This window comes from Embiotoca jacksoni, unplaced genomic scaffold (genome assembly GCF_022577435.1).
Source record: "Embiotoca jacksoni isolate LCO1_2020_lvr unplaced genomic scaffold, fEmbJac1.0.p SCAF_16, whole genome shotgun sequence".
Taxonomy (NCBI): domain Eukaryota; kingdom Metazoa; phylum Chordata; class Actinopteri; family Embiotocidae; genus Embiotoca; species Embiotoca jacksoni.
In genome coordinates, this window is record NW_027185296.1 from 15,828 (window position 1) to 31,239 (window position 15,412).

Below are 15,412 nucleotides of genomic sequence, written 5' to 3' on the forward strand. Positions count from 1 at the left end.
ATCTCTGCCTTCACCTTCTATTCACTGAAACTACGCTGTTCAGGACACTTTTCTCCTCAAGTACTTTTCAGTGCTTCATAATTTTTCAATGTGTGTGGGTACCAGAACTGTGACGTTCAGACTCTCCTCTACTTAGTAACTCAGCAACACAGATTTACATGCCACAAATCACAGGCTGTGATCATTGTGCTCACACTTTAATTAAAATGCAAGGACTTTGGTACCAGTGTATCAAATCAGTTAGGCACATAAATAGAGGGCTGATGAACATCTGTAATGTAGCCGCTGCTGGCTCAGACCACCACAACCTGTACTTGTGTGTGTGTGTGTGTGTGTGTGTGTGTGTGTGTGTGTGTGTGTGTGTGTGCGTGTGCGTGTGCGTGCACCGTAGGTACTGATCAAAGCAAAATTCGCAGCATTTGTATTTAAAATTGTGTGTGCATATAGTTGGAAATGTGTGCTTCCAACTATGAATATATTATTTCCAACTGGTTAAAGGTACACCAGGCTGGAGTGTGTGTCATGAACTTGCAGCATTACAGGTTCAATTTCACTTCCCTTATTGCATCTTTATGTACATTAAAGCTCACCATATATATCTCCTGTCTGCACTTCATCCGGTATCGTAGTCAAATTCAACGTCACTAGAGACATAAATACGATAATATGAAAATATGTAGGCATATGACTGTTGTCACACTGTTTATATTTACACAGCTGAGAAACAAGTTTGTTTTAGTAATCAGGCTAACCACTGTAATCAGATAGAAGGATCCAGCTGAAATAGGACTATAAAGAACATGAGCAGAAGGAAGAGACTATGACATTAAACGAGGAGAAGGTTAGCAAGCACAAAACAAAGTAAACAACCCGGACTTGAAGGAAACAAGGTCCCCGTCAAACCCCCCCCACACTCAGGCTCTCCAATGAAGGCTTTCTTAGACAATTTTATACATCCGGCTGCTCTACCTGAACGCTCAGCCAAGTTCTTCTCCTTGTTCTCCCCGAGGTCATAGGAAACTTTCTTCTCCCCTCTCTTCTCTTCGCCTCTTCCTCCTTCTGCTTTCCTCTGCTCCTCATCCTCTTCGTCTGATGAGGAGCAGGAGTTATCAGCGCTGCTGCTGCTCGTGAAGTCGGCCAGGTAGTCTGGACGTTGGCGTCTTGGTATCTGACTGCATTCTGCCATGGCGGTCAAGGGCTGGCAGGGACATACACACACAGACACACACAGACACACTCTTACTATACATAAAAGCAGAAAGTAGAAATGCACGCGCATCCATACAGCAGACGGATTCGTGGATATACACAAAGATAAGACATCAGATACACACAGGATAAACACACACAGAGAGGAAACTGATATGATAGTAAACACACTCTCTTATACGCACACGCACACACACACACACGCACACACACACACACACACCCTTTTGCTTTTATCCTCATGTGACCTTACACTGTGTTTTCTTTTGCTTTCTAACCCTAAACCATCTAAAATGACCTCCTTTTGGAAAAACATTCCTCCTTCCAAAGGTCTACAACTCCAACAGGGACTCACAAGGACATAAGTACAAGACCACACGCACACAAAGACACACAAACACTTATAAATGAAGATGTTGAGATGTTGTCAGCCTCGTCCCACCCTAAGCTCATTACCATCTGTCACTGGGAGACCCGGCGGTGACACGGCTAACCCACGTGTCCTCATGTGTGTACGTTTGCTCACAGGCTCATTATGCAAAAATACACAATTACACTTGCCTTCCTTTATAAGCTGTCACTACAAATATGAACACGACTGGCTTTATGCCTTGAGCAAATTTCGACCTGATTGCTTATGCAAAGGTTGAATTCAGAGCAAAACATGTGTTTTTTTTTCCTTAATAACAAACGTTTTACATCTTTTACTGTCAATTGGAAAAAAAAATACTGTGTGTACTGTTTGATGTCTTTGACATGAAGCTGCTGGTGCGGCTCTGCTAACAAGAACAGGGTGATAATACTTGTCATGTGAGTTCAACTGTGAGGCATGAATTCACATGCATCACAGTTTGGAGTTCATTAAGTTTAGTATCTATTTCACTTCCTGGAAGGGGACACACTGATAGCATTAATAAAGCATTTATACATCTGTTATTCAACAGTCAGTTCAGGCAGTGCTGTCAGGCCACCCAAATTAATGGACAGGAAGTGATCACAGGGCTTACACAGTCACCGCCGGGTAGTTGTGTGGGTGAGTGATAGAGGAGGACAGAGGCAGAGAGAGATTAAATACATGAGAGGAGAATAAAAGGGAAGATGGGAACATCAGATTGATGGGGTGAGAAATAAAGAGGAGGACAAGGTGAATCTGAGTGTGGCAGCGGAGAGAACCGAGAGGAGCCCCTGAATAGATGGAGAGAAACGGAAATGAGCAAAGAGAGAAAAGGACTGCGGACGTACAGCAGGAGGGATAGAAAGGATCCAAGAGCAGACGGTGATAAACAGAGGAAAGCAAGACAAAGAGGGACGGGCAGACACTGAAGAGAGCAGATGAGAGAAATTTGTGAAGCCTGTGAATGTGTAAAATCTAACTAAATGGGGAAACATGGCAACACCACAAGGAGCAGATGTGATAAGGTGCATATCAAAAATTAGGAAGTGAAGAAGGCAGTGGAAGGCAATAAAAGGAAGAAGACAAAGATAAGCCGAGGACTCTTTCTTTGGCACTTTCTCCCATTTTACTCCCTGCCTCCCCTTTCTCTACCTTTTATCCTCTCAGCCTAAACATTTCCTCAGCAATAACAGACCTCAGAGTCCTGTCCTTCCCTCTAAATCCTGTCTCTAATCCCTGTGCCTCGCTCCTCTCGTCGAGCTTTCGCACACTCGTTGGTTCAGTTTCACCAGATGGCTTGTGAGCACTACACCCCAAGGAGTGAATCTATCCGTCACAGCACTTTCCTTCCCCTGCTCTCGATGTCTCTCCACATACTCGGCAACATCGAAACTGACGGGGCCCAAATTAATTTGGACAACAGTGATTGTGTCTGAACAAGTCCTCATTCCAGCTAAGGCCTCTCTAATGCAGCGCTGAACTGCCCTGTCGAGTCCCTAACACACTCTTTGAGTGTTCCAGCCAATTTAGCCCCGGAGTGAGAGATGGATGTAGATGTGCAGGGAAAGAAAGGGATGGAGAGGTGAAGGGAGGAGAGTGAAGCAAGGTGATGGAGGAAGTAATGTGCTGTCGTGGGAAATCGAGGGGGTGTATAGGTGTATGTGACAGAGGGAGAGACAGAAAAAGAGGGAGATAGACAGAAAGAAAGATAGCAGGGAGAGAGCGAGAAGACGGCCTGACAGCTGTCCCCTTGGGGAGTTGGGTCTTTTCTTTGGGCCGCTTTCTGATTCTTTCCTTTCTTGCCTAACCTGCTCCCCCCCTCTTTATTTTTCTGAATTGCATCCAATGTGCTTTCTGTGGGCGTTTGCTCCAGGCAGCTGACTACTTGCCTCCCTTCTGCCACTCTTCTTTGCACTTTTTCCTAGGTCCTATGAGACAGGTGGCCCCTATACTCTCTCTCTCTCTCTCTGTCTCTCTCTCTCTGTCTCTCTCTCTCTCTCTCTCTCTCTCTCTCTCTCTCTCTGTCTCTCTCTCTCTCTCTCTCTCTCACACCCACCTTAGGGCCTCGTTGCCTGGAGGTTTTGCCCATCAGCTTCTCATCGTCCAATTCACATTGCTCCAGCAGATCCAAAATGTCCTCCTCCTACACACCGATACATACAGAAAACACAACGTGGATGAGAATATGCTAGAGGTGTTTGTTTTGGTTACATAAGGAACATAAAGAAAAAGCAAAGAGTTGCATGGTAGTTAAATCTCGATGATACACTGATATGGAATAATTAAAATGCTTTGCTGTTTCATATCTCTAATTGCTTTGAAGTCAATCAAGGTGTGAGAGAACAAGAAACTGATTAAAAAATGCAGGATGAAAAAGTTTAACTTCACAGGCACGTGTGCCTTATCTGGGGGTTAGAGAATGAGCCCTGGTTTAACATGCCACGCTCATTGGCAGCACTCATAGAGGCTGAATTTGGAAAAGGCAGAGTTACGGCCTTTGCCAATATACTGAAGCTTTGGCCATTTGGCTGTAGCTGAAATGCAGGCAAAGGTGATTCATGTTGCTTCATGGCGGCGACATGACAAGCTCCCACTTGCTGCTCAAATACAGATGAAAAGTGATTGTTTTCACTCAGATTAACCATCAAGCTGCTTTCAGGGGTCTGTGAAAAGGTCAGTGTGCCCCTGGCTCACAGTGTGTGTGTGTGTGTGTGTGGGGAACATTAGCATGTCTGTGCATATGTGTACAGTGGCATATTTCCTTCCTCAATGGGCTCACAGAGTTTCTCTGAGCTTTTGCTTCTTTCTAAATGTCATGTGGGGTTTTTTTTGTACGGTATGTTGGTGTGACTATACTGTGCGCTTATGTAACTACAAAAGCCTTTTGTAGTTCTTGTGTCAGTGTGAACCTGTAAATATGTCAGCCTGAAGAGGACTGAGACGCATCAGTTGATCAGACGGTCGAGCTGCCATCTCAATAACCTTTCACGAGGTGAAAGCTTCCTCACCCGCGGTGGTTCAAAAATCACTGTAGACCCCATCAGCTTGTTAAATAAAACTGAAGCAAATTACATGGATGTTATGACGTGTTTTGCAACACGGGAGAAGCTGTACTTAACACATGTACAGAAATTACAGACAAACTGAAAGCTATTTACGTTGTCATAAATACAAGTGTTTATAAAACAGTGAGTCTAAATCAAATGATGCGGATTTAGATCGTATTTTGTGATCACTGGCTGCACAGTCACAACCAAGCATTTCCCAACTTGCTCAGATTATGGCTTTTCTGGCTGCATGTTACAGTACTATCACAAATGATCTTTGTCCATGTCTGCTCATAAACTATAGTCTCCAAACTAAGTACTTTTTTGGCACTGGATGACCAGCCATGTTTACAGTGCTGTCCAGAGGTCCTCAGAGCCCCTTCTTTTGTATTTCTATCAATTCTTTTGCTATTGTTGGCAGCTTCTGCTCTGGCTTTCTCTGGCTCCATATTTCTTGGCCATTTGAGAGATAATAGTCCATTTTTGTGGTGATGCAGTCAGAAGATGCTTTCCACTGCTTAGAAATTTATATCCTCCACAGTACAAAAAATAACATTCGTAAAAATGGGCTTAAACACATCAAATCTGGCCAAGACCCCCCCCCCCCTCATTTGTTATGCAAAGGAAGATAGTCTCGTTGGAGAAGGACAGACAATGACTCCACCAGTCCCACTATTTAGCAGATAACATGTTCCAGTTTTTATAAGATTCCTACATAACCAGCAGCTGTAAAAAAAAACAACAACAACTCTGTTCTACCCTTATATACTACATGTTCGTGGCATGTGCTGTTTTTTTGCTGTTATCTTCTTTGCCTGTAGATGGTTCACATCTGCATAACTGCATTTCTACATTGCTGCTGTAGTTATTATATGTAGTTCATTGTTTTGCCTGTAGGTAGCGCCGGTTTAACCGGAGCTGCAGGCGCATCTGCTCTGACTGTTCCCAGTTTAATGTGCCTCTCGTCTATGACACTGTTTTCAATTTAACCTGATGTACAACACATTCAGCAGGTTATTGGTGTTTTCGTCCCATTTTACACGTACTGTGTATTAGTACATTTTGAACTGAGCTGTGCACCGCAGTGAAAAGGGTCGTCTTGCCACAGGAAGCAAAAGTTTATGATTCATGAGGGAATGAAATCCAGATCCAAATCTATTTAAATACAAAGTGCCTACTCTTCATAAAGCAGAATACTTCTTCTAAAGGCTATGGTGTTTTTTTGTTGTTGAAAGTTGGTTAAAAACAATGAGTTTCCCAGATCCTTAATATCCCTGATTGATGTACATATATTTGCAGCACTTGCTCTTTTAATAGGTTCTACAACAACTGCCAACCGCCTCAAGACAACTTTGCAGTTTGTGTACTGGTGCTGTTCTGCACAACAGGCCGACTGAGAATGCTCCTGCATGACAACAGTTTTCTTTTTTGTTTTCAGTATCCATGTGAAAACAAAATTTAGGAATAGGAGGACATCAGCTGAGCTGGTGGGAAACTCAGATAGCTAACAACAGAACTAACCACTTGATGCATAACTGTCAACGTAACTGTAGTGGAAGTGGGGAGAAGGGTGATGCAAACCCTGTAGAAACCGATGTAACCTGTGGCTGGGTTTTGTGTAGCACAGCAGCTCGGGTCTGGAGGGTGCTGTGCAGTCAATCAGCATGTTATCAGCAGGATTCCAACACAGGTTTTACTGTCTTTGATAGCGTGACAATACATGACATTTTTCAATTCATGGCCCTGAGAAGCCCACAAAGACAGCAAGCATGAGTCTTGAGGGGCAACGTTTGTCAGACATGATAGATAAGTTGATGGCTTGCTAGAAAATGACCTCCGGCCTCTTGCAACAGGGAAAAACTACCCAAATGGGCAATGCCTCTCAGCTGATGAATAAAGAGGGTGGGTCGATTTATGTATATTCAAAACAGTTTAAAAAAAAAAAAAAAAAAAAAAAAAAAAAAAAATCAAAGATGGCTGTGCTAATGGTTTTAATTGGGATCAGACCTCACTGCCTGCTGGTACACTGACATCCATAGGACTGCAAATAAGCCGTGTCACATTCATGAAGCCAAGCAGTGAGAAACAAAAAGCTCATGCTAAAAAGCTCGTGCTAAATAATGGTGAGATAATTTCTACATTAAAACAAAGTATGCAGAGCTACTAAAGCAAAGAAAAAGGCTAAATTACCCATGCCTGAACTTCCCCCTCTAATAAGTTATTAAGAGTAATGGAACCAATACCACAGTGGCAGTGCAAATCATAAACACGTCATAAATACATCACGCACAGAACACGCACACAAGTGGGTCTTTGTATCCTCAGTGTGAGTGTGTGCTATCAACACTAATGAAAGTTTCACAAACAAACCCCCTCATCTATCCAAAGTCCTTCAGGAAAAGTACATGAACACATGTCTTGTGCTTTAAAGTAATTAGGCTCCAGGACCCGCACACGGGCAGAAGGTGGGAGAAAAAAATATTCCATAAAATATGTTACTTGTCTGATGAATGTCACTAAACTTTTGCAACATCCCTTCTTCATCATAAATGGTCAAGATTAGTATCTCACACTCAATAAGGACAGTCCAGTTGTCAGTCATGATTGTATTATTAGATAGGAAACACTGGAGCTGCTCTCTTTTCATTCTGACTTTGAACAAAATCCACATCTCTGTGTGCTAATTAAATTAACAGACCTGGTGTTTGGGCTCCGCCTGATCTGAGATTGACATCTCTAAAAAAAAATCTCCACAGAAATAGAATTATTGAAATGACACAATAACAAAACTGCACAGGGCTACAATCTGTTGAGGTAGTTTCTATAAAAGCTGCAATAGTTGCATATGACGGCGCTTTGATATGAATTAGTAATGTCAGTACTACTGTCAGAAATATCCATATTCAGTATTCACTATTACTATTCAGTTGCCAAAAGCAGTTAAGGTTTCTTTGTTTCTTGTGCATCATTCCTGCTCATCAGCGCTTCTTCTCCCCATGTCTTGAATTATTACACAAAGCCCTCCTTTGTGTCTTTTTGTTTCATTGATTTGTTCTTGAATACATAACCAGACATGAAAACACAAAACTCAAGTCTCTAAAAATGATCTCACAGGAAACAAAAGTGACAGCACAAAAATCTCGATCAGCATCTCACTATCTTTTTTACTTCATGACGACTTCTCTCATCTTCCTTTTGTCACCATTTAAACACTTCACATTTCTTTCTACTCCTGCCCCCCCCCCCCCCCCCCCCCCCCCCGTAAAAGTCAGGTGGTATATAAATCAACTTTTCTCCTTTGCAAAGTCTCTTCATACATTTGTCTTCAGCTGAAGCTACATTCCTTCTGATACCAGACAGAAAATGTCATTTATATACGTACGATGACCTGAACCGCTGTATTAACGAGTTGCTAAATGCATTCCCACACAAGTTTGTGAGTGTGTGTGTTCTTGCATTCACATGTATATATTCAAACATCTTGATAGTTGTCATTGAATGAATAAAAGACCTGCAGAAAAATAGATTAAATGTGTGGGCAGCAACTTTTATCAACCGAAAGAAAAAATGATAGGATGCAGAAAGAGGACGAGGAAAACTCAAGTGTCAAACTGTAAAGAAAGAAGACTGACACTGTTGTCTGGGATTTGATTTGCGTTTAAAAGCGAATAAATATTTGTAATAAGACGGAGTGAATGGCAATGGGAAGGCTAGGCAGATAGAGAGGAGAAGAAGGACATTGTCAGACGTTCTAACAAATACCAAGGACTGCGGCATACTTTCTGCATTATGTGCACATCCTTTTTGTTCTCTGTGGAGAGAATCTTAATAGAAATGTGTGTGTTTCTTTACTTTGGCATGTCCTTGTCGACAAGTGTCTGCATACTGTGTGTATAATGTTTAGGTGAGTCTCTGCAGGTGTGTGTGTGTGTGTGTGTGTGTGTGTGTGTGTGTGTGTGTGTGTGTGTGTGTGTGTGTGTGTGTCCGTGTGTGTGTCCGTGACGGTCTGCCACTGACGTACGTGCCTTCATTTGTTTCAGAGGATTATTCATTTCCTTTTGAAGTGAGGCAGCTCGCCCGGCGAGAAAGGTCTGAAAGGCGGCCGAGAGCAGGCTTTCATACTTTTCCAACAGCAGCTTGTCGTCTGGGGGGTAAATACGTCTGTAGGCCGCAGAGACAGAGAGAGAAAGGCGAGGGGAGTGAGAGAGGAGTGGAGAAAAAGGGTGAGGAAAAAAAAGAGAAAGAAAAAAAAGGTTATCAATGAGGGGAGAAAGTAGATGAGAGAGAGCAAACAAGTGAAGGAATAGAGAAACAGAAGAGGGGAAAAAAAGGGTTTGGGGGACAGAATTGGGAGGGAGGGAGTAGTCGGGGATAAAGGACAGAAAAAGAGGAGGGATAAGAGAAGGGGGAGGAAGGCGGTCGGCAAAGAGATGGAGAGATAAAGAAAATAAGAGAAAAGAATGAAATATACAGAGGGAAAGAGAAAACGAGAAGAGACAAGCGGACAGAGTGAGGCACAGAGAGAGGTCAAGGCACAGCAGGTCAGAGAGCAAACAAAAGGGGGAACAGAGGTGGAGAAAATCATGTCAGTGAGAGGTGTGAAAAGACAAAAGAAAGGTGAGAGGTAGGATCAAGGAGACAAGAATGAAGAAGGAGGGATCAAAGAGAAAATACAGACAAAGAAGTATTAATAGAGACCTTGAGTTAATAAAAATGCACAAACTTCAGACAGCCAGTCTTTTAACATGGTGTATTGCATGAATACTGCTTTTTTTTTTTCACTCACCCTCACTGAGACGTGCACTTTACTTCACTGTTTTCTGCAGTCCTTTGCTAATGTGCCTGTTCACACATTCTGCATGTGTGCCCTCAAGACTAAAATAACAGAGCTCAGTGTTTATCTTGGGCCGAAGGGGATTAGAGCAATGTATCTCTGCCTGGTTATCCTCCTAATACATCTCCAAACTCCCCCACTCATCGCTTCAGCCATCAAATCTAAACAATGTTAGCGGTGTAATCAAAATAAACACTGGTCAGTGCAAGTGCAAGGAAATAGTTTGACATCTGCACAGATATATTAGGAGCAAAACTCCCTCCAAGTTGGCCTTCTTTTTTTTCTTTTTTTATCAAGAGAATGTTAAAAAAAAAAGTCAGAAAAAAACCCCAACTAAAACTATAGATGGATGCAACAGTGAATGTTCTACCATGACAGAATAAATATTGATTTATTAACTGTTTCTTTTAAGCCAGGTGCACATTTAAGAAGTGGATTTCAGTGCAAGTCAAGTTAAACAATTTCACCATAAAACCTTTAACTGCACCCCATCTGCCATTAACAGTTTTATGCAGAGTTGCGGATCTGGGCACGTGATTTCCATATTGTGGAGAAGTTGACCCAGTTCTATGTGTTAATTTAGTAACTGCAGTTTCAGATCAAGCAGCTGCTCAAATGTGAGACCTGAGATGAACCAATCACCTTCCTTCCTTCTCTTGGCACGATGCTCTGTGAGATTTTCCAACTGCTAATACTTTGGTATACTGAGGTGCATTTTCTTTTAAGCGACGTGGACCAGATTCTTTTTCCTCGAGATACACTTGTAATATTTGAGAAGAGGCAGAGCTTCGTGGATCCTTAAAGAGCAAAATGAAACACTTGGCTGGAAAGCTTGAGGTCAACACTGCTCAGTCTTCTTGGCACCTTTTATATCTGAACATATGCATGTTTTATTTGAGTGTGACCCTTCAATATGAATTCAATAAAATGTGTCTGACGGGGCCAAAGGCAAAACTTGTATTCTTATTCCCTTTACATCGGTTTAAAACTGTCTTGGTCTTGGTAGACAGTATCTTAAAAGTCTCCTGATTCCAGCCGCTTAAATGAAGCTAAATGAACAGCAACAACCAGCTGGGTTTCCCTCGGATGCCACAGCGCCCTGGCTTGTCTCTACCTCATACAGGTCTCATCTAATCGCCGAATGTAAGTAAGTTCATTACCCAAACTCATCTAATGAGAAGCAGTGTGTTAATCAGACTTCAGTGCTGCGCCGGGACACCATTTGAATGCTAAGAGGTCTTTATTAGGGGCGCTCCAGACAGACCTCAGCCTGCGTGATTGACTGTCTGGCTGCCTGTCGAAAAATAGGAAGGAGGTGACAGCACTTCATGCAGGCCTGGATTAGTATTCTCACGAGCCACTCAGACAAGTGATGAGTCAAGAAGTCACTTAGACTTGGGGAGGCAGCGAGAAGGCTCTGTGTGTGTGTGTGTGTGTGTGTGTGTGTGTGTGTGTGTGTGTGTGTGTGTGTGTGTGTGTGTGTGTGTGTGTGGTTGTGTGTGTGTGTGTGTGTGTGTGTGTGTGTGTGTGTGTGTGTGTGTGTGTGTGTGTGTGTGTACGCGAGCGCCATTTGTGTCTGTCGGTCTGTGTTTATTGTGCCGGAGCTTGTGCAAAACATTAAAGAGAGTGTATTTTTAAGTGTGTGTGCACGTTGGACAAAGAACCAGCGGCAAGAGGAAAAACTGAGGGAGTGAAGGAGCATTAACAATTTACAAGGGACTAGCTGCAAATCTGCACTTGGTGTTGCTGAGTCATGCTATAAGGTGAATCTGCTCCATCTGTGAGGTAACTATTAAAAATGGACATGTCTTCCAGAGTCCCAGCTGGAGTTTGGCGAGAAGAATAGAGCTGTGGGGGAGAGAGGAGACGGAGGATGGCTTGCAGCTGTCAAGCAAAGTATACATGCTAATTTAAGTTTCTAATATGCTGCAAATGGAATATTGCTCAGTGGTATGACAAGTTGAACCTTGCCATTACATACTGCCCCTGACTTCTTTTGTTACTCTCCATTTTACATATTATCCCAGTCTAGGCGCTCTGCAGATGACCCCATAAATGTAAGCGAGGTGGCACGAGTACAGTGGGTGGAGTTCCTGGAGGGAGAGACCCTTTTCCCCAGTTGTTTGGCTCTCTCTTACCTGTAGTTTCCCAGATGTTGATTTTCATGCTCCTCCCTGGAGTTCTGTTTGCGAACCTGTGCCAGTCGCTCTTTCTAGAAACACGCAAAAAAACAGAGAAAAGTCCACAAAAAAAATGTGCAGATGAAAATCGCTGCCAAACAACACTTTCGTGAGAGAGAGAGAGAATAAAGTCTGGCAAAACACAAGGCAAGACGGAGAGAGAATCCAGAAAGAGTCTCACCCATCAATAACTCATAATTCATTCCATTTTCTCTGTTAATCAGTCCATCCAGAAGTTTTTTTGTGATTGTTGCGATCAAAAATGCTTGATTTTGCAGCTGATTTTCTCGAAACTTGCGTTATAATTTGCAGAATTGAAGTGAGTTCTTTTGCAGAAAATTGTGGGAATTTGAAAAAAATTACAAATTGAGAAAGACAAATTTACATTTTTTTTTTTAAAGCAATACCTGATAAAGGAATAAATATGTAAGCACTTCCTGTGATAATAATCATGCTACACATCAGAAATATTTTTGTTCTAATCTTTTTTTTAATTTTTTTTTAATTTTACTTATTTATTGAACTTAGAGAACTGTGGGGCTAAGAAAAGGTCTCCTGGAAGATTTCCTGGAAGGACTGATTAATAGTACATCACAAAGGTGTACTTGTGGAACCACTACAACATCAGCAAGCACAGCGCTATATGTGCCTTCAATAGACCAAAACCTAGTTTCACACTTCAGCCAAAACAGCACTCAAAAATGAGGTGATGCCCTTTTTAAAAAGTGCCTCTACGCCATCTTTCCTTCTTCCCACTGATTACTGCCGTGGCTAATCAAAAGGCTAATCAAAGAGAGTGGGAGGCAGGAAAGTACTAGTAGCTGCCACTTTTCCCATACAGTTGAGGAAAGCTCCCCCGCTCCCTTCATCTCAAAGAGAAAATTATTATATGGTATGCCTTTCTCAGAAAACTTTGACTCTTTTGACAGAGTTAAGAGAATGTGAAACTGAGTTTCTGTTCAGGCTTTCCTTCTTGTTTCAACTTCAACTTGTGTTTCTAGCATATAACGCACTGGTGTATTGGCTGGTTGTTTACAGGAGTAAATTAGCCCTGTCTAATAATTCATATATATATATACATATATATATATATATATATATAAACATACAGATACTCTATGATTTTGTCTGAACACATCTGTGAAAAGAATCTGTCCCTGAAAGACTGAAGCCAAACCATATTTTGTGCTCATTTTGGTGTGGCCTAAAAAGCTGTAAAGGTGTATCATGGCTTATGATCGTGGTTCACGACTGTACAGCCATTGTTTTAATCCCCAGGCTGGATTTGAATGTCTGGGTGGGGAAATGAATGAGTATCGCTCTCAACTCTCTTGACCACAGTTAAGGAGCACCACCTTGAACAGGTGCTTAGCATCCCAGATGCTGCTCTGCAGTTGGTCAGTGGTCAGCAGTTTAGAAAAGTGTGGTTTGACTTAGGACATCTCAGATGGGACGGTGTGGTAATGTGTGAATACAAAGCACGATGTCAGCAAATCTTGACTTAATGAATAATAAGGTTTAACAGGAATGTAATGTTCTATTTGCGCCTTACCAGCTGTTCTCTTCTTCGTTCCAGTGTGTGCCGTTGTTTCTCCCAGTCAGAAGATGCAGCCGAGGGTTTCTTTATGGAGCCGTGACCGTAGAGTCGTCTCTGAGCTTCTGCCTTTTGCTGGGCCAGGTTGCGTTTCTTATCACTGGCCCTGGATCAGCGTACAGCAGGTAGAGTAACACCAAGCATATTTAGAAACATATAGAAAAGGTTTAGACTATTGAAAGTAGATTAACTAAAAGCAAAACCATGAATGCAGTTTAATGGTTTTGGAGTTTCTGTCTCTTCTGTCTCATCCCCACTAGAGATCTCACAACTTTTACAAAAATACTTTGTGGGCTATATTTTAACAATCAAAGCGTTCGCCCTGGAGTGCATAGAGCAAGTAGAATAATGATGTGTCCAGATCTACTTTTGCTAATTTATTGGCAGATAATCTGAGCACACAGTAAGGCACAGGATTCAGAGGGGTTGGACTTATTGCCCTAATTAATCATAGGTGTTTTGAATTGAATTGAAGCACCACCTTTAAAGGCAGGTGCGCTTGCACCTTGACAGATTGCTAATATACTGGCAGGTTCGTTGTTGTTGGTCGATCGCAAAATCACTTTCTGTAAGCAGCATCAACAATATGCCTGATCACACCTCATTTTAAGACCAACACGCCCCCGGATGCTCAGATAGGCAGACGTACATTTGCTATCTGAACAGTTTGCGTGTTGCACAGAAAAATGACAACTGTGTCGGTCTGGAAGTCGGAAAGACACTTGTCTTGCACTTATCAACGCTTTGCACCAGGTGTAAGACAGAGCCTCACTTGTTTTCTGTCAGATTTGTTTGAATATAAAAGTTGTTATTATTGTAACACTGCATCCTACTCTAATAAAACTAACAGAAAATGTGTTTTAAGAATGCTGCAAACTATGATGAAGTTCCCTAACTGACAAAGTAACCAGAATTTGCCTTTCGATCATCACATCATTGTGGTGGCAGAAACACCCTCACGAAACATTCAACTGCACAAAGACAAAGATGGAGCTAAGACTCAAACAACTCTGAGATGAACAGGACCAGACAGCTGATTCTGAACAAGTGGGTCGCTGTGGTCTGGAGAAAGGGCAATTCATTTTAGTCAATCGCTGGCCCTTTAAATTGGATATTGAGTGCTGTTGGGGGACTGAGGTTTATCAATGTCCACGCCCGGCCGGCTTTGAATTGATCCCATTTGATACAGTTGGTTTTGTGAGCTGAGTCAAGATCCAGCCCCACCTCTACGCACCACCAACCCCTCCCTTTGGGGAAGCAAAGTCACTGCTATATAAGGAAAAAGTGAACGAAGTGCAACAAAACCCTCATTCACTCCAGCATGACCACAAGCAGTTCGTCCGGTAGAAAGAGCTTCCTGCCGCCTTTCAAGGCTTCCTGCAATTTATTTGTCGTGAAATAACCAGATCTCCCCTTTTAATCTGTGGGAACATAGCAAACATCAGCCATGAAACAAATCATTTTGATAAGAGATTTATTTGTGCCAACTGCAGCCGGGCGGGAGGACGGAGTGAGTGTTTATGTGGGCTGGCTGCACCACGCACCACACTCGGCCACACTGGATCTATGGTGCTGCATGTAATTGATCCATTGCGTGCGTGCGTGTGTGCGTGCGTGTGTGCGTGCGTGCGTGCGTGCGTGCGTGCGTGTGTGTGTGTGTGTGTGTGTGTGTGTGTGTGTGTGTGTGCGTGCGTGTGTGCGTGCGAGTACTGTACTGTATGTGTGTGACTAGTTGAGTTGAGACTATATTTAGAGCAATGAGAGGACAAGCACAGAGAGAGATGGAGAAAAAAAGAGAGCAGAGATCCAGAGGTCTGGTGTACTATGATCAATCAGTGGACAGGCGCGCTGTAGCCAGGGGACAGAAAAGCATGCCAGCAAATACACACACACACACACGTATACACAAACACGCTACATATACAAAAAATGCATTATACAATAAGAACAGTGTGTGTAAACTAAACAGGCCAAACAAATACACCCCGAAGGCAAAGTGAAAGGGCAAAACAGGAAGCTTATGTAAATCTACAGAGTAAACAAAGTAGATTCAGAACTACAGACAGCCAGCAGAATGTACTGGTAAAAAAATGGCACGCGCACACACACACACACACACACACACACACACACACACACACAAGCACGTCTGAT

At 42.6% G+C, this 15,412-nt stretch overlaps 1 protein-coding gene across 2 annotated transcripts in view; it reads right to left on the reverse strand.

Moving 5' to 3' along the window:
- The window catches only part of ttll7 (tubulin tyrosine ligase-like family, member 7), a 64,103-nt gene that overhangs the window by 15,233 nt on the left and 33,458 nt on the right, over positions 1 to 15,412 (reverse strand). Inside the window, exons 11-16 of one of the 2 annotated variants that reach the window (XM_069149982.1) lie at positions 13,217 to 13,364; positions 11,623 to 11,696; positions 8,676 to 8,811; positions 3,660 to 3,746; positions 970 to 1,198; positions 591 to 644 (exon numbers count right to left, since the gene is read on the reverse strand). In XM_069149982.1, the coding sequence (XP_069006083.1) occupies positions 591 to 644; positions 970 to 1,198; positions 3,660 to 3,746; positions 8,676 to 8,811; positions 11,623 to 11,696; positions 13,217 to 13,364 (728 nt within the window). The remainder of the gene's footprint in view (positions 1 to 590; positions 645 to 969; positions 1,199 to 3,659; positions 3,747 to 8,675; positions 8,812 to 11,622; positions 11,697 to 13,216; positions 13,365 to 15,412) is intronic. The other variant, XM_069149983.1, reaches the window with a different exon arrangement.